The sequence below is a fragment of the Nestor notabilis genome, unplaced genomic scaffold, assembly GCF_000696875.1.
Source record: "Nestor notabilis isolate BGI_N333 unplaced genomic scaffold, ASM69687v1 scaffold29788, whole genome shotgun sequence".
NCBI lineage: Eukaryota > Metazoa > Chordata > Aves > Psittaciformes > Psittacidae > Nestor > Nestor notabilis.
The window spans coordinates 1-19,514 of record NW_009941101.1 but is presented as its reverse complement, the minus strand read 5'-3'; the positions used below and the strand labels follow the sequence as shown (position 1 = coordinate 19,514).

Genomic DNA, 19,514 nt, shown 5'->3' with positions numbered 1-19,514 from the left:
CACCCCTCCGGGCACGGCGGAGCCCGGCCGGGGCGTGAGCAGCAGGAGCCCCAGGAGGAGTAAATCCGCTCCCTTTTCATGCTTCCCAATCGCATGTGTGCCTCTCTCCAGGTACAGATGATGTTTGTAGGGTTTGAGGGGTCGTTTAGTATATAGGCGTGTGTGATGGTTCTGGGCACGCAGCTGCTGAAAGGGTAAATGGACTTTAACAGCCGTCCCCATTTGTGAATGCTGTTAGGCCAAACGTGCATGAAGAGAAGGTAGTGCTGGGGCTGAAGGTGGGATTAGGAGCAGTAGAATAAGATAAAGAGTGGAAAATTGCATTTTTGTAGAAATCTTTAAAGAGGGCAGGCCTTTCCAGGCTGTGGAACAGACTTCAGACAGAACAGGCAGACTCGAGTTTTTGTCAAATAGTGCACTTCAATTAGACAGAGAGATTTTCTTCTGCATGTTTTAGGGAGTGTCTCTACCAGCAGCACACCCACATATTATGCCACATCACATCTTAGGTAATCCTGTCTTCATTAATAAGCGTGTTGAGTTTGTAAACACAGTAAATCCTGATGGCAAGCTTGTAGGTGGCTCTGTTGGCTCTGTCTCTGTAGGAATACACCAGCAAAACGAGTGAGCTGTGGGGAAAGTGATGTAATGCAGAGAATGCTTCAGGTTTTAGCCTGGAATTTGTACGTGTAAGCCCCTGGGCTACAAGTCATTCAGAACCATACTTTTGTTTGTGTAAAGATGATCTCAGATTACAAAGGAATGTGGGTTTTGATAACATTCATAAATTTTATTTTCTCAACAGTTTCCATATGTATGGATATCACCTGATTCTTCTTACAAGAGTTTAAATTGTGTGTAAGCCTACCCTAAACATGAGTGGCTCCAAACCTGATATTCTGTGGGCCCCACACCACGTTGACAGATTTGTTGTGTGCGATTCGGAATTGAGCCTTTATCACATTGACTCTGCTGTAAGTTCAGAACTCAAGGCGGGGTCCTTGCGGTTATCAGAAGAAACAACAGCTACGCTGTTGTCTATAAATTCAGATACACCGTATATGAAATGTGTGGCTTGGTATCCAAAGTATGATCCTGAATGCCTCCTTGCTGTTGGACAGGCCAATGGTCGAGTGGTTCTTACTAGCCTTGGTCAGGATCACAACTCAAAATGTAAAGATTTGATAGGCAAAGAGTTTGTTCCCAAACATGCACGGCAGTGCAACACCCTCGCATGGAACCCACTGGATAGTAATTGGCTTGCTGCCGGGTTAGATAAACATCGGGCTGACTTCTCAGTGCTGATCTGGGACATCAGTAGCAAATATGCCCCAGAGACTGCAGTTGCTACAGAGAAAGTAAGACTTTCATCAGGAGATGCAGAAGCAGGACTGGTAGTAACAAAGCCACTATATGAATTAGGTCAGAACGATGCTTGCCTCTCTCTTTGTTGGCTTCCACGGGATCAGAAGCTGCTTTTAGCTGGAATGCATCGAAATCTGGCTATTTTTGATCTGAGGAACACAAGCCAAAAAATATTTGTAAACACCAAGGCTGTCCAGGGAGTGACTGTCGATCCCTATTTCCACGATCGTGTAGCTTCCTTCTATGAAGGTCAGGTTGCCATATGGGATTTAAGAAAGTTTGAAAAGCCTGTTTTGACCTTGACAGAGCAGCCAAAACCCTTAACAAAAGTTGCGTGGTGTCCAACAAGAACGGGACTGCTAGCTACTTTAACAAGGGATAGTAATATCATTAGACTGTATGACATGCAGCATACTCCCACCCCTATTGGAGATGAAACTGAGCCAACAATAATTGAAAGAAGTGTCCAACCATGTGAAAACTACATTGCTTCATTTGCCTGGCATCCCACAAGTCAAAATCGAATGGTAGTAGTGACTCCCAACAGGACTATGTCTGACTTCACAGTTTTTGAAAGAATTTCTCTTGCGTGGAGTCCAGTGACCTCCTTGATGTGGGCTTGTGGACGACATTTATATGAGTGTACAGAAGAAGGAAAGGCTAGTTCCTTGGAAAAAGACATAGCAACCAAAATGCGGCTCAGAGCTCTGTCAAGGTATGGTCTTGATACTGAACAAGTTTGGAGAAATCACCTCCTAGCTGGAAATGAAGATCCTCAGCTGAAATCACTTTGGTACACTCTGCATTATATCCTTTATTTTACTGTATTTTAAGTCCTGAAGAAGTAATGTACGTTTATATGTAAACCAGTTATATGAAATGTATGAAAATCTTTAACTGTAATGCAACATCCTGTAAATACTTTGCATGCATTAATATGATGTGACTTTAAATTAAAAAAGAAAAAAGTTTTTCAAACACTTGGGAAAGAATTAAGCTTCCTATACATGAAAATACTTATGAAGCAGTATACTGAAGATATGGATCAAAAACTTTCAGGAAACAAAGGTCCCTTAGTTTATGCTGGCATTAAATCAATTGTGAAGTCATCTTTGGGTAAGAATGTTCCAACTTTGATAAGTTCTGTTGTAGTATGCTTACAGAATGATGCACTCATGGGTTTGCCTTTAAAAATTGTTGAAAGAGGCTATATTTACATACATATCTGTATGTAAAAATACAGAAACAAAGTATTTCTGTTTGTGTTTTAGTACATGTTAAGTTAACAGTCTAGGTTACAGTAATTTCTGGAATTTTCAGTGTTCTTGGACAGTCAGTAACAATAAAAGCAAAGTATCCTTGGAGGTAAATCTTCAACTGAACTATTTCAAATATGTGGATTTTGACTGTGGCGCTGAAAATTCTTGCTCCCCACTTAACTGTTATATTTTTTGAAGTTCCACACAGGGGTGTAGTTCTTCACTATAGTCACTGTGAATGTACTTAGTACGTTTGTATAACTGTGTTTAAATAAAATCCCATGCCTCTCATGCTCAGAGAATTTTTTATTAGGATAATCTAATATTTTAATCTTTCCTTCTTTATTCATTATGTCTCTTAATATTATGTTCCTTGGAGCAAAAAGTAACTCTTCAGAGGTGGGAAAGCTTCTAAGCACATTGATGCTTGCTAAGAAGAGAACTGGTAAAGCAGGTGCTTGGCTGTATTATGTATTTTCAAATTGGACATACTGATAACTCCTGTCAACTGTAACAGGAACTTCCAAAATCTTAGGAGGTAGAGGATGGAAAAAAAGTCTTATTGGGGGATATGTGTCAGGTTTAGATGCATGATTTTTGGCAGATCAGAATAATTTTGTGAATGTTGCTACTTACCATGGAGTTTTTGGTGATAAAGTTCTAAAATATGATACTAAGCTTTATGATGGAAATCAAAGTGTTGTGTTGTCATTGCAATTTAAACTGTGATTTAAGCATAATTTAACTTATTTCCCATTTCTAGGAACAACAGAGAACCTCAGGCACAGCAGGAGTGGATCTGATAGACAGGCAGATATTATTCAGTATCTGAGTGAGGAGAGGTCCTTGGCTTTGCAGCTTTGTGGGTGGATAAAGAAGGGAACAGACTTAGATGTGGAACCTTTTCTAAATTCATTGGAACAGGAAGGAGACTGGGAGCGAGCTGCTGCTGTAGCACTTTTCAACTTGGACATACGGCGAGCAATACAAATTCTAAATAAAGGGGCTTCCTCAGGAAAAGGTGTGTATTTTGTTTAGTATCTTTTATTTTGGTATTGTAGCACCTTAGTAATTTTTTTTTTTTTCCTGAAAACAGTTATATAGTATGAAAATATGCCCGTTATCTTACAGGTACTTGAAGTGGTTATATTTGAGCCTGAGAATCTGACAAATCCTGGTATTTCATTGCTCAGACTATCATAAGCCTTACTGTCTAGTTAAAATAGATTGTATGTTTCAATTTCCTACTGATAAATACTACAGAAAATGTTATACTCAGAAGTAGTGGGGTTCTTTTATTTTAATGGAATTGCATCTTGGCTAGATGTCATGTATATTTGCTTCTGTCAAGCTGTATGCCACTTTCTGCTCGTACAACAGCTGTGGAAAAACTGAAATATAATACTCAGGCTATGCAGAAAACATTTGATTTTGAGTAATATTTGGTAAGAGTTGCAATGTATGAGGGAAAAGTTAAGATAATGGAGCCAGGAGATGGAGGTATTTTTGTTCTGTTTTCTTGCCAGGATTCCTCCTACAACTCCGGTTTGCATCTTTGTTCTCATTAAATTTAAAAGACTGTCTTGCCACTGAGGTGGATAGGCGAGACATGAAGGGAACTGTTAAGGTTCTTTTATTTTTGATATTACCCCTTTTTGGTGGGGGAAGTGTGTGCTTTTTGTGGGGAAAGGTCAAAGTAGAGACACACTGTCTTTTAATTAAAAAAACGAAATTAAACTTTATGGCAGGATTAATATCTAGATGAAATAGACTTGATGTTTTAAGGAAACTTGTTAACTTGAAGCTGCTGTATGCAATTGTCATCCTTCAGCTATGTCTGTTAAGTGATGGCTACATATACAATCCTGTCTTTTCACTGCTTGTGAGTATGAATTATGGTAATGACAATCTTACGATAGTGATACTAACAAATTTAGCAGTTCAGAACTATTTCAAAATGCCAGAACCAGAGTGTTGTTGCTTAAAATATAACTCAGGAGGTCATGCATGTGGGCTTGTGTCTTTTAGAGCTGTTACCTTACCTGAAGAAAGGCATTTAAAGCAGACACTAATAAATTATAGTGTATGCACATTTATTTTCGTTAGTTCTACATGTTTTGTTTTAGTTTGTCCATTACATTTTGTCTTAGTTCTACTACATTCTGGCATCCTGACAGATTGTTCTATTTCAAACTGATGCCTTCAATTACAGTTTTAATTGTATTTTTTTTTTTAAGTCCTTAACTTGAATATTGTTTCACTATTTGTTTTTAATAAATCAGGTGATTTGAACCTTAATGTAGTGGCAATGGCTCTATCAGGCTACACGGATGAGAAGAACTCACTTTGGAGAGAAATGTGCAGTACTTTAAGACTGCAACTGAACAATCCCTACTTGTGTGCTATGTTTGCTTTCCTGACAAGTGAGTCTGGTTGCTATGATGGTGTTTTGGTGAGTAAATTTCTGTTTGTTAAAAACGCTTTGACTAATAGGTGCCTATGTACGTATGTGTGTGTGTGTATGTGCACATATATGTAGGGGAAGTGCTTTATACTCGATTAATTAATTAATTAGAGTGTATTAGTTTCCCCTGACACTGTTGGATAACATTTTTTTCCTGCTAAACAGCCATATTAGTGAACAAAACATGCATAAGCAGTTTTTAGTATGGATTTATTGAACTACTAGAAATAGATTATCAAAATAATTTAAGCAGGGGGAAAAGGGGAAGGGAGGTTAATAATGGAAATGCACAAAACTGAGTAAGTACAGGGGATTTTGCAGAACTTTGATTAAGCTGTATATGCCTCAGATTGTATTTTTCCTTGTTTGCTTCTTAAAATAATTTCACTGTGTTGAAACAGTAAACAGAATAGTTTCACATCTTCTGAACTTGGTATAAAATTGCCATGTGAAGAACAAATCTTTAATTAAGAGATACTTTGAGCCCTTGGAGGAGTAACATACTTGATCCTTGGTTAAAGAACAACAGAAATACCGGATTCCATAGGAATTATTTAGCTCAAGGAAGGACTCCTGTAATGCAGCAGGGTAATTGGCCTAAACCTGCTGAAATCAAAGTTGTCATATGACATGCTTTTAGGGTATTAAAAAAAAAAAAAAGGTTAAGAAATGCAAAGGATAGAAACTTGAGGTTTTTTTCCTCTTCAAGAGAGAATGTTCTGGTTCTCTGGATTTTAGGTAATAATTTTACAGGTTTTTTAATTGATGACTTGCAAAGTGACAGATTACAAGCTGAGTTGTTTCTCTGTTTGTTTGGTTTTTGGTGGTGTATTGTTTTTTTGGTTGGTGTTTTTTTTTTTTTTACATCAGTGAGACCTGTTGAAGTTTGCATAAAAAAGATTTTGGCAAGCACATCTCCTTGTTTTGGCAGTGTCAATCAGTTTCTTTTCTGAGAACATCAGGAGGGAAAATACAGGCACAGTGAAGTACCAGAATTTTATGTAGTCAAGGATTTCTTTTTTTCCCCTTCAGTGTCACTTCTAGTAAAAGGATTAAAAAGCAGAAAGTAAATATTATTGCATTTCTGCACCTTGAGTGCCAGTATTCTTGTGAGAAATCCATGTTCTGGGTGTTTGGAATTAGTTTTTAGTTGTTTGGGTTTGGTGGGTTTTTGTTTGGTTTTTGTTTGTTTGTTTAATAACTTTTAGTTGTGATTTTTCAAAAGGAATTCGTGGTTAGGCTAGTTATTTTGTAAATATGGTAAATGAAGGTTTCTTTGTTTTCCTTCCCCCTGTGACTTGGTATATGTGCTAGCTATATGTGCTAGAAGCTCGAAGTCGAGCTCTACATGACCTGCAAATTTTCTTTTTTTAGAGTTTCATTAATGTCATAGGATGTGTTGTACCAGGTTTTCCTGCCATTTGAGCAGATTATTCCTGTCGCTAGTCTTGCACTGATACCTGTATCCGAGTATCAATGATTAATGTCATTCTTAGTGTTTGCTTTCTTCAGATGTGTGCTTTTCTTTGTCCATAATGAATTTCATAGTATTAGCAAATGTTCTGACTTTTACAAACAATGTATTGACAAGGTGGAAACTTGCGTGTGATGTAGTATTTCTGTGTTTCTCTCCAAAGTATGAGAATAATGTAGCTGTACGAGACAGAGTGGCATTTGCTTGCAAGTTCCTCAGTGATGCTCAGGTAGGTTTGTGGTTGCACATTTAAGCAAACTGTTAGGCTTGGCTTTATTTAGAAGCAGAAGAAACTCTGTGGTGGAGGGGTGAACAGTGGAAGCAATGAGTCATGCATGATTTGTCTCATTGCAATAGGTTATAATCTGGTCTTCAGTTTGTACCTTCAGCTTGATTTTTGTTGTTGTTTTTCTTGCTTGTTTGGGTTTTTTATTAGTATTAATGACATGCTAGTTTGTTAAATGCTGTTGCATTACCTTTATGTCTGTTTTTCTTGAGAGTATTTGTACTTACTCAGTATTTATTTCCAGATGTTTACATTCTAATTAAGGCTTGGCTTCATTTTGGAATGTTTTCTTTTAAATTCACTGAAGTATTTAAATACGTAACCTCCCTCTTTGCTCTTCCTATCAGGAGGTTTAATTTGTTGATAAATACTTGAATTATTGCAATATAGTGGATAAAGCCATATAACTTTTTCTGTGTAACATCCAGCAAGCAACATGGTCTGTTGGCAGCTGACACTCTTAAAGAAATCTATTCAAATCATGAAAATGCCAACATATGACAAAAGTTACGAAAGGAGTTAGGGAAGGCTGAATAGATGGCAAAAGTTAAGTAAGTTTTCTGTTTTATAGCTGAACAGGTTTATTGAAAAGCTGACGAATGAAATGAAGGATGCTGGGAATTTGGAGGGAATACTGTTAACAGGGCTGACAAAAGATGGAGTTGACTTGATGGAAAGTTATGTTGACAGAACTGGAGATGTCCAGACAGCAAGCTATTGCATGCTACAGGTTAGTGTTTCACTCAGATCTTCATAGAGGAGAATTAAACATAGTTTCTTTAGCAGTATAGTACTGCATCTTGGGACAATATATATCAAGTTTTTTTTGTGAAATCATTTGAAACAATCGGTGTTAACTATGAATATGTACCTTCACTCTGTCTGGTTGAGATAGCCTGAGGAGATAGTAAGGGAAAGAGGCAAAAGAAAACGTAGCCGTTTTCACTAGCTGAACTGGGGATACCCATTCCCATGCTTATTGCTGGTGTATTTCCAGAGAGGTTTGTTAAGTTTTTTTTTTGCTTCCAGGATTTTGACAGAGAACTGAGGTGAATCTTTTTGTTTGTCTGTAGGCATTGGGTTTGGTTTTTTTAATGATGGACTTGTCTTGGTCCTTACAGTTGCAGCTAATGCCAACACTGTTTAACTGCATATATGTGACAGAATTTTGTAATGCTTCATTTGGCAGACACAAGTGTTTAGGAGGGCCTGGCAGCACAAGTACTTTCAACCAGAGGCAGACTGGAGAAAAAAATATTAAACTTGTGTTACAGTTTAACAGAGAATTAATCTTTTTCTAGACAAATTACACTGTATTATTTCATGTATCTTGTAGTAAAGCTTTGTAAATCACTTTGTAAAGCCTTTTTCAAAAGTGAATAATATGTATTTTGTATCTTCAGTGTGTCTGACGTTTTTCTCTGCCTGCTTTAGGGTTCTCCGTCAGAAGTACTTAAGGATGAGAGGGTTCAGTACTGGATTGAGAACTACAGGAATCTTTTAGATGCTTGGAGATTTTGGCATAAACGTGCAGAATTTGATATCCATAGGAGTAAGCTGGATCCCAGTTCAAAACCTTTAGCCCAGGTAAATATAATTCTTGTGTGAAGTATGACCAGTCTAGAAAGGAAGGCAGCCTGGTACTTCTGTAGAAAAAGTTGCTGGCTGCATGTTGGCTTTCATGAGGATTCATGTGCAAAAGAAAGATTTCAACTAAGGCTGCCCTAAACAAGTAGCTGAGCTGTGGCTTGGGGTTTTCTGTTTGGTTGGGGTTCCCCCCCCCAATTTTTTTATTTTTTTTTAAAGACTTGATAACTATTTTGACAGAGAGTGCAGAAATACAGTAAAAAAATCTATGTTTATTCATATCTAGTCTAGGAAATCAGTTCCTCCCTTTTTCTTTCCTTTAGACCTTTTTCTTCCAAGTAACAAATTGTCTTTCGGAAACTGAAACTTTTTAAGACTTTTTTTTCTGAGAAAGCTCTGTTTTTTTTTTCCCTCCCATGTTTAAAAACAAAGTCAGAGATGATTCACCCAGCTGAATTCAGCAACAGGGTGAGGATGGTGTTGAAACCAGGGAATTGAATCAAGAACTAGTGTAAATTGGCTCTGTTTTAATTGAAGTGAACCTCAAAGCTATTTTGAAGCTCTTGAACCCTAAACCAAAAGTGAACAGCAGCAACTTTCGTTATCAGTTCTGAACATGAGCTAAACTGAAAACTAACGCCCTGTCCAAATGCTATCTACTTAACGTCCGGCGGCATTTTTAGCCAACATGCTCTTACCACAGCACCTTCTGCTCTGTCATGTCTGAGGGCGCAAGGGTTTCTCAGGAAGGCTATTTTTGAATTCATGTGTCCATCGCAGCTGTTTAAGGAGAGCTGAATACCTGCTGCTCCAACCAGGAGGGAATAGAGTTTACTGCTCCTTCCTTATGTGATCAACATAAGTAGACCCTAAAGAGTTTAAAACATGCTGCTTGGTATTAAGTCACAACTTGTGGCATAAGGTATGCAGAGAAAGATTATTAGGAAATTCCTCATGTTGGAGACTGGTCATAGAGTGGGTCACCTGACTATTATGGGGGAGAGACCAGATTTAATTAAGCAGTAATTAGAGTAAACTTAGTTTCTTTCATTACTGTAGATAACAGCTTTTTATTATCTTAACTAGTACCTTTCCAGGTTGTCATAATTCTGCATGTTTTCGTGTGCTTTTGGGTAAGTGAACATCATTAAGGCCTACTTCTCAGAACTGTGTGGCACATCTATAGGCCAAGATGTTAGGGACTCCTTCACAAGTCGCCTTGGCTTTCCAGGCCACTCTCTAGAATATCTGGTAAATAAGTGTTGGCTAGCTTGAACGAATTCACTCATAGGTATAGCAAAAGTGGAACCAAACAAAAAAATTAATGGGTTTTTGTTCTCTTTAGGTGTTCGTGAGTTGCAATTTCTGTGGAAAATCAATCTCTTACAGCTGTTCAGCTATTCCTCATCAGGGACGGGGTTTCAGCCAATACGGAGTTAGTGGTTCACCAACAAAGTCAAAAGTTACAAGCTGTCCTGGTTGCCGTAAACCCCTTCCTCGCTGTGCACTTTGCTTGATAAATATGGGAACACCAGTTTCCAGCTGTCCAGGTATGAGTCAGTGGATTTTAGTTAATAAGCTGGAGTACTTGTTAGAGGCCTAATTGGCAGTTCCCATTGGAAGATCTTCTGTTGCACTTTTTTCTTTCTATCTGTATTCATTCTGTAAATATTCATTTGAGGGAGGAAGACCATAATTGAAAACTTGTTTACATCCTGTCTGATTTTGTGATGAAACCTATGTCTCAGTTCTTTGGTGTCAGACAGTATGCACAGTTACTGGGTTCTGACAGTTTTCCCAGTGAGACTGTCAGTGAAATTCCACGGTTAGACAGAAGAAAAGATGCAGGTATTGTGGTGGTCATATTGTGGTGGTATTGTGAGCTTCGGAACTGTAAGAAATGGGAAGTATGTTTTCTTGAGATGTAGGGATACTACAGAAATTACGGAATGTAAATGAATTGACTTTTAGCTGGAAGAGAGGATAAATTTAATGTGGTATACTTTCTGTCACTATGAAAGAACGTATGGATCATGCTGTCACAGCTAAGAAATATTATGTCTAGAAAGAATCTTTTGGTTCCAAATGTCTTGGCCTCAACATTATACAAGGTGTAAATGGAACTGATTTTGTTCATATTTGTTACAGAGCCATGAGATTCTGTGCAGTTGTCATTTATTTATGTATTCCTTCTTGTTCCTTCACTGATCTGTTATGACTTCTATATTGTCATTGGTCCAATTCGTAACTTGGATTTTGTTGATTTATCTAAAGTAAACGTTTCATGTGCAGTGAAACAGGCCCATAATCCAGTGGAACATAATCACTGGAACATAAATCACTGTTGAAAGAGATTCTGTCTGTAAAATTTGTTCAATAGGCAAGTTTAGCATGCCTGTAAGATGTGAAACAACAGCTCGGCAATGTAATTCTTTTTTTGGCATTCCAACAGGTCTTAACTTTACTGACTTTTACTGAATTCTCTAGCTCTTTTCAGGTCGCTTCTTCACATAATGTTGCTAATTTCAGATTTATTCTAATAGTGTTACAGGGACTGAAACGTAAATGAAGCATAATGATTCACAAGCATGTTTGGGGGGGGTGGGTTTGCTTCTGCACAGGAGGATCCAAGTCAGATGAAAAAGTGGATCTCAGCAAAGACAAGAAATTAGCCCAGTTCAACAACTGGTTTACTTGGTGTCACAACTGTAGGCATGGTGGACATGCTGGGCACATGCTTAGCTGGTTCAGGTAAGCTGACGTTAAAATCTTCCTTCACATGTGTATGCTGCACTGAGCAAGACAAACCTCCTTTGCTGCGTCTATCATTATCATGTTTTGTTGGTTTAGAACATATGCAAAACTTCACTATGATGCTGAGTTTTTCTGAGCTGCAATTAAGTGTGTGTCCCTGCACATACTTAATTGCATAGATTACAAAATTATTGTTAGTTTTATTTTACCTGTTTTTTCTTTTTTCTACTATTGCTATCTAGGGACCATACCGAGTGCCCAGTTTCTGCCTGCTCTTGTAAGTGTATGCAGCTGGATACAACAGGGAATCTCATTCCAGCAGAGACTGTGCAGGCATAAATATTGCTTGAAAATGTGAGGCTTTCTTGTGGATCTCCATCATAGCCCAAGCATATATTTTATGACAAAGGTCACTTACTAACTGTGAAAAAATAAATTGCTATTGGGTTAGTAAAATGCTGTGTGTATGACTGTCCTTGGTAGAGACAGGTATTCCTGAAATGAGCCTCTGGGTGTAGTATGTGGTCCTTGTTCAGAGGATTGAAGCAGTTCAGTTCAAAAGCACTCCTGGAATCGTGGACTCTTTGGATTTCCTGAAATCGAGAGAACTTTTAATAAAAAGATTTTCAGGGTAGTGCTGATCGGCCCTTGTATTTGTTTTCCAAACAAAACAGTGTTTATATGCTGTGAAAGTGGGCCTTCAAAATAAACACCTCAGAAGTGTTCTTCAGAAGATGCAAAGTGACTCTTCATTGTTTGATCACACTTTATTATATGCAAATGATAGTTTCCCTGAAAGTTCTTTCAAAGTGCCACTGTTAATTGTATTCTAAAGACTTATTTTAAAGAGAAATCTATTTCTTTCTGCTCCCACGTTTTGTTAATAGTAAAGCAGCATGTTTGCAGTTCAAGGTTTTATTTAATTTACCTACATACCTAGCTGATGTGAATTTTAATGCTAAAGAATTGGGGTTTGTCTCCTAGTGATGTCTGTCCTAGGGAAGAGTTCATTGAAAAGTGATGTGTCTGTTTCAGTGCAAGTGCAGGTAAACTATGGGAGGTTTCATTTGATTCATTTTTAATGCAGTACTGTGAAGATCTGAAATCTCAAGGACTGGAGACTTGTAAATATTTAAGTTTCAAACTACATGCTGAAATTTGCCTACAAACATATTTGAAGACTTTTGAATAGTCAGCATTTCCCAGTACTTCTGAAATCCTGGGAAGTGTGAAATGCACCTATATAAATCCTGCCTCTGGTCACTAGCGGACACCAGTCTGCTCCCTAAAGGCTGCACAATTTTGGGTCATTGAACTGAAGTAGTTCTAGATGTTACCAGCTGGAATTAGGGTTATTTATTAACTTGAGAGGCAATGCTATTTTGCTAATACTGTGCTAGGAGCCGATCGGTATTGTTGTCCTTGATTTTACAGGCAACAAAATTCACACAAATTAGGGAAAAAAACCTGTTTTAAGGTATGTGATAATAACATCAGTTTACTTGGTGTGTGTTTATTTACTGGTAGAAACAGTATATGAGTTACTTAACACTTGTGTGCTATGAAATATTAAATGGAATGCTAGCAATAATCTGGTACTGTATTGCCAGGACTGTGAAAATGGGTGTTTTAAAAGAGAATATATTGTAATATACCACTAGTTTGAAGTGCTCTAGTGTAGTTGCAACAAGATAGAACGTGGAAGCATTTTCTGTAGATATACATGATTCCATTCAGGGCTTTGGGTTGCATTTTCTGGTTTAGTGCTAATGTTGCAGTACATCTGCTACATTTATTCTGATCTAAAATTGTTGCCTAAGTGACAAAGATCTTTAAGTTAAAATCTAAGAGGTACTTGGTATTTGTAGGCATGGGAGAGCAGTTACTTTTTTTCTTGTTAGAATATTTATTTCTCTTTCCATTATTTTTGCACACTTCATGTTGCTGTTGAAGAGCTCTTCAAAATGTTCTCCATTTATAAATGTAACCCGGGGTTTACTGTATGATACCCTATTTGTATAAATACAGGCAATAAAACGTTTGCTTTATGTAAATGAGTGTTTGCAAGTGTCAAGGATATGTTTTTATTCCTCTGTAGGAACAACATTTAGTAACTTTTCCTGATATTTCCATGTCCAGGTGAATACAACTATTAACATTGTCTCATTTTCTTCTGTAAAGAAAACTCATTTGTAATGTTTCCAAGTTGACTATACCTGTTTGTTTCAAATTCTATAATTTCATTAAACTAGGTGCTTACTTTGATACTTGGCATGTCTTTGAAATGTTTTGGATTATCAATGTGTCCGTATTCTAGCACAGCATAACTGTCAGGTTTGGCTGTTGTAATTGGGTCTCAGACAAGTAATTCCACTATTTACAAAGTAAATGGTGTATGTTTTTAATTATTAGGGTTTTTTTCTGGTTTTGCTTTTACATTAATAAAGCTGTGATTTTGGGGGTGATCTGTTGTCTTCTAACAAAAACAATAGCTACAGCCATCTCATTAGTTACTTTTACATTTTTACTGTTTTCTGATACTTGCTTAAATCTCAGAGTTAACTAGGTGAAAGTGGCCTTGCATGCTAACATGGTTTGACACTATGGTTCATGCTGGTTACATTTCTTTATTTTAATTTCATTATATGCTCCAGCCTTGCTTCCCTTCCCTGATTAAGCATAAGCACTTCCTCATTGTATGCAAAGGATGCTTGCATGTGAGCACAACATGAGTTGTACATGTGTCCGTGCCTGAGCAAGGGCAGTGGAGCAGTCCTGGGCACGTATGCAGTGACACTCCAGATGAGGTTTCTCCTGACCTGTGTGCGGTCCTAGAGCTTCCTGTGTGGTGCTTCACTGCACTGCTGCATTCTGGTGCCCTCCCCTGGGGACCCCCACAAGAAGGGAATTTTTGTCCTCTGGCAGACACCCCTTCTATACCACATCTGTGTTTTCTAATTGCACTTATGGCCACCTATGCCAGATGTTACAGGAAAAAGGAATGTGGCAGCATCCCCCATGCCAAGGTTAGGAAGGCTGCTCCAAACAGCCCCGTGGCAAGGGCAGGAAAAAAAAGCTAGGTCCCCAAAGTCAGTCACAAGTGTGGGAGCTGCAGGCTCACTGCTCTGCTCTAACTGACAGGAACTTCTCCCAGTCAGCTCTGTTACATCTTTCATATACTCTCCTCTCCCAGATGCCCATTCTTTACCACACCCACATCTTCCCAGAGCAACTGCTGGCTCCCATTCACACCTTCTGTTACTGGCCCTTCTGCTACCATGCTTTTGGTGACACATCTCTTTCTTTGGTGTGTATGACAGAATTGCTCTGGTCAGTGACACATGAAGCCATTATTTCCCATTTTATTATCTACCAGGTCTGGCAGTTTCTCACACCTTCACCTTGTTAGTGCCATCCTATCAGACAGCAGGCTCTATGGCTATTGCTTTTCTTTGAGTACCTGGAATGACTGGCGATTTCCCACACTGCAACCCTGATAAATGCTTATGTGACCTGAGCATTACTTTACCATCAAGAATATTTCACAGTTCCTGCATTGCTGTCTTACTGGTACAGCCATATAGCCAAGGTAAGCTATTTATTCACAACCCTTGATAGGCTGTAGAGAAGCAGATGAATGAAGAGCATGTAGTGGAAACTGGGAGTTGTACACTGCTTGCCTAGCCACATATCATTGCTGCAGGACTGTGTAAGCAAGAGTCTTGACCAACAAAGAGAAACTGAAGCATTTCCCACTCGGATGTATTAAAACATTTACACGCAGGCCCGCACATCCAAGGATGGTCTCGGTGTGGGGGTAAAGTGCTATAGCCATCTAGTGGTAGACTGCTTTATCAGGCCTGGATGGTCTTGGCTTACTAACTGCATGTAACATCTTACGTAATGTATGTACAAGCACAAATACCAGTTTTCTAAAGTATAATCATACAAAAGACAAATGCTAGGAAAATACGCACGCAGTTATTAAGAATGACATTTTTTTCTACTGAGCACTAAAATATAGTGGTAGTAGTGTTACAGGACGGAGCATGGCTTCATGCCACGCTAACCTCATGTTCTTGTTTGCTGTACAAGACTGACTCAGGTTTCCTTCCCAGTGGCAGTAATTTTGTCATTGTCTGTCTTCTGAGTAGAGAGGGGTTAAAAAATAGGTCATCTGTTATCTTGATCATCCCCCCAGTTTGTAGTAACTTTAATAAGTAATCTTTGAAACATAAGTTCCTTGACTGAAAACACAGATGTCTATAAATAAGCACAAAGCCAGGCATCTGCATAAGGCACTAACTAGCTACTAAAACCTGAAACCTGTTTGTATGAAAGGTTTAGTTAAACTACATTAAAATACTTTAGTAATTCACAGAGAGTATTTCCAAAGTTAGATTTTTCTTTGTGTTACCTTGAAAGCCGTAAGAATTCTGCTATGTGCTGTAAGTAGCCTGGATAGTAACAAAATTGGGACCTGTGTAGAAGTTTATGTGGTTAAAGTCATCACTTGGACTCCCACCAAGAACAAAGGTCGTGATGGGAAGTCAACTGCACTTGCAATCCCCAAGCCTAGACATCTTCCAAGTATTTAACATCAGAGCAAGAGTAAGTACCTTGTACTCCACTTTTTAAAATTACCCGTGTCAGCTAAAATAGAACAGGAGTCACCAACATATCACTGGGAGAACCCACTTTTTTATTGGAGATCATTTTCAAGATGCAAAATAGATTTCTATCAAAGCAAATGAGATTAAAAAAAATCTTTACATTCAAACCCCACCACGTGCCCTCAGTACAAGCTTCCTGTAAAAAAGGAACCTCTACCAACAACAAAAAGATGCTTACAAAAGTTCAGTTTCTAGCAAGACCAATCCTGCAAGAGAACACCCCTCATGGATGCAAAAGGGTTAAATATATACAGACAGTGAGACAGCCACAGAAGTTCTCCTTGCTGAATAAATACATTTGCAAAGAAATCATTCTTCAGTGGCAATACATGACACATGTAACAGCATCTTTTCAGTGAATCAGACGGAAATAAATGCAACTGTTACCATGCTGTCAATGTATGCAAAGAAAATCAAGTGTTCCTCCCAGTGCCAAATGGGAAGTATTCAGGGAATTCATGAATAATTTTTAGTGCTTCATCATATAGTTCCAGATCTGAAAGAGGGCAAAGAAAATGGCTGTCATGCACAAGTTAAATTCCCCACAAGCAAATGACAGCATTAAAGCCCTGCTTATTTCAAAACAGTATAGCTGAGTGTTCCCAGAGCCCCTCATCCCCCCACTTTTCTCCAAGGCAGCAACCCTCCCATTGGTTGCTTTCTGGAAGGTTATTTTTAGGCCTGCAAGCTGTACAATCACACAAGGCCCAGTGCAAGGCAAGAACCATGTGGTCAGGAGTGGGAAAATGATCAGAATGATCTAGGCTGGCTCCAACTTCAAGTCAGTCCCTACAGTTTGACAGTAAAATGGTGTATTTTGTACAGGATTTTTTCCTATGACACTCAACTTTTCTACATTTTACTGCATATGTGGTAGATTGAAGAAAGATCTTGTCCATAAGCAAAGAAAATCAAGGTCTCCCTTTTTACTTATTATAGAATCATGGAACGGTTTGAGTTGGAAGGGACCTTAAAGCTCATCTAGTTCCAACCCCCTGCCATGGGCAGGGACACCTTCCACTAGACCAGGTTGCTCAAAGCCCCATCCAGCCTGGCCTTGAACGCTGCTTCCCTCACAGGGAAGAATTTCTTCCTAATGTCTTATCTAAATCTGCCCTCTTTCAGTTTAAATCCATTCCCCCTTGTCCTGTCACTACATGCCCTTGTAAAAAGTCCTTCTTCAGCTTTCTTGTAGGCTCCCTTTAAGGTACTGGAAGGCTGCTATCAGGTCTCCCTGAGCATTCTCTTCTCCAGGCTGAACACGCCGAACTCTCTCAGCCTGTCTTAATTACTTACTGAAGAACTCAATATGAACTCAAAATGAATGTCATAATGTATATTCTTAACTTACCAAATGGACTTTTATCTTCTCTGAACTGGACATACGACATGCACATGATGGTTGCTTGATTTGTTACTCTTCCAACGACTTCAATAACTCCTGAGATCTCCTCATCTAGCTAGAAAACACACCAAATATAAAATTAGTATTACTAAATTAGCTGCTGCCTTTACTGCCCAGCACTTAAGCTAGGAACTCTCCACAACTGACTGACTATTCATGACAGATTCTGTTCCCTATCAAACAATACAGTACTACTGAACAGCCACGTCCCTCTCCCAAAAAAAAAAAAACCCAAAACAACACAAAAGCCTTGAACCACTTACAGATTTAGCGTTTGCAACAGCCAATTCAGTACTGACACACAAAAAAAATATACAAAGCATCAGAGAGAAAATAACAGTTTATAAGCATATAAAATTGTATCATTTGATCACTGAACAGAGACTGAAGAAGATAGCAGAAGAACACAGATTTTAATGCCCTGAACTTAATCCTGAGAAAATTATAGAACTCCGTAAGACCTAAGGAGGCATCATACACTCCAGAGAGCAGTTCCAGTATTCCAGATTCAGGAGGTATAATGGGAAATTATGTCTGAAGTAATCGGTCAGTGAGTGTTCAGAATACAAAGACATCAACAATACAAGCTTTTGGTTGAACAAGGAAAATAAAGGAAAAAAAAAAACCAAACCCAAAACAGCTAAAACTTTAACCTTGTTCCAAAACCATATAGCTTGAAGATATTTTCTTTCTTTTTTAAGATACCAATTTTAAGAATGTGGTACTATTTCAGTAATGTTCTTCCAATATCTAACTCTTACTTTTAGCTTTCTAGCAAATCTCCTGGTACCCAGCAATAGCTTATCTCTCCTCCCCATAATTTTGGATTTCTCTGTTGAAAGGAGGAAATACACATACATACAAACAAAGGCATCAATTAAAGGGAAAAAAAGTTAGAAAGCATTTTGGTTAGCAAACCTAGAAGTCCCTTCACTGATATTAGACACACCAGAGAGATGAACCTGGTGTGTTTTTCTGCACACAGCAGTTTCTCCCACAGCAGCGGAGCACACTATGAAGTGCCCAATGCTGCAGCTATGCATCTATGAAATTCAACCATTTGCTCTGTTATGAACTGTTGTGGAACTGTTGGTCAGATGCTGACATCTGAAGTTTCAACAACCCAAGGCAGGAAACCTTTTCACAAACTCAAGAAAGAGTTAAGAGACAGGCAGAACTTCTAGGAAAGACAATTTCTTTGAAGATAAAGTCAGCAAGCTTCACATTTGTAAGACAAAACTTTGCCAGATCAAAGTGCATTTTTAATCAATAAGGAAAGCCTCCCATCTTGAAAGTTGGAGTGTACCATATGCAATTATTTCACATGGGAATGGCAAGATTTCTCAGCCTTTAACAACTCATTCAGAGAAAACTACGTAACAACCACACACATGCTCAGTTAAAGCATTTGCCATCACAATGAAAAGAATCCTTTAATTACAACGTTTGCTACAGGGACAAAAAAATACTTAAAGACAGAATAGAATACAGGGTGTTATTCGCTAGTGAGTGGTATGTGGTAACAAAGGAAGCAGTATTTTTCTGCAGTACTTGCTAGCATACCCACTACACTAAGAATGCTTCAAGCTAACTACAAAGTTTACCAGAATGCTGTGGCAAATGTTATAAAAGCATATAGAAACGTGAACTCAAAGTACTCATGAGAATACCATATTCTTGGGGTTTTTTTTGATTGTCTTCACAAAATACTGTTAGGCATATAAAGGCAATAAGAAAAAGGGAGGAAAAAGCAAAATTAAAATAAGGCTAATACATATAGTGGCATATATGACACTGTAAACAATGAATAGAGTAAGACAAATTAGCAGACAGGGATGTGTCTGACAAGGAATGAGCTCTCGCTCTTAACATCAGCCAAAAATCGGTGAAGACCAAGGCGGTTCCTGACATGAAGACTGCATGGAAGCTGGAAGATGTAAGAAACAGAGGCAATGAAACAGGTGGAAAAGGGAGAAACCAGGGATTATTTCTTTTTCCTGACTAAAACTCAATACACGTTAAGGCATGCACAGGTTTCAGAAGGGACAGAACCTCCCGTATCCACAAGAGGCAACATCAAGTATTTCCAAAGCATTCCTTAACTTACAGGGTCGCTCAGCTCCACCGTCGTGTGTTTTCCTTTCCCATCAGACAGTACGAAGAGCTTCCCGGTTGGGTGAATCTACAAGAGACACGAGGCGGGCGCTCTCAAAAGGCCGTCGGGCTGCCAGCGTTAGCGCTTCAGCC

The 19,514-nt window shown here is 38.6% G+C and overlaps 2 protein-coding genes across 2 annotated transcripts; one reads left to right on the top strand and one right to left on the bottom strand.

Moving 5' to 3' along the window:
- The first annotated feature begins 809 nt into the window (after positions 1-809).
- On the top strand, positions 810-11,787 carry MIOS (missing oocyte, meiosis regulator, homolog (Drosophila)). Its single transcript, XM_010020706.1, has 10 exons — positions 810-2,172; positions 2,383-2,481; positions 3,388-3,645; positions 4,907-5,076; positions 6,726-6,791; positions 7,420-7,578; positions 8,283-8,435; positions 9,781-9,985; positions 11,057-11,186; positions 11,432-11,787. The coding sequence occupies exons 1-10, from the start codon at positions 876-878 to the stop codon at positions 11,526-11,528; spliced, it is 2,634 nt and encodes an 877-aa protein (XP_010019008.1). The 5' UTR covers positions 810-875; the 3' UTR covers positions 11,529-11,787.
- Positions 11,788-16,275: 4,488 nt separating this feature from the next.
- RPA3 (replication protein A3, 14kDa) lies at positions 16,276-19,449 on the bottom strand (the record flags this gene model as incomplete). Its single annotated transcript, XM_010020707.1, has 3 exons — positions 16,276-16,358; positions 17,214-17,322; positions 19,375-19,449. Coding segments are annotated over 3 exons (267 nt in total), but the record flags the coding sequence as incomplete, so codon positions are not given.
- Positions 19,450-19,514: the final 65 nt, after the last annotated feature.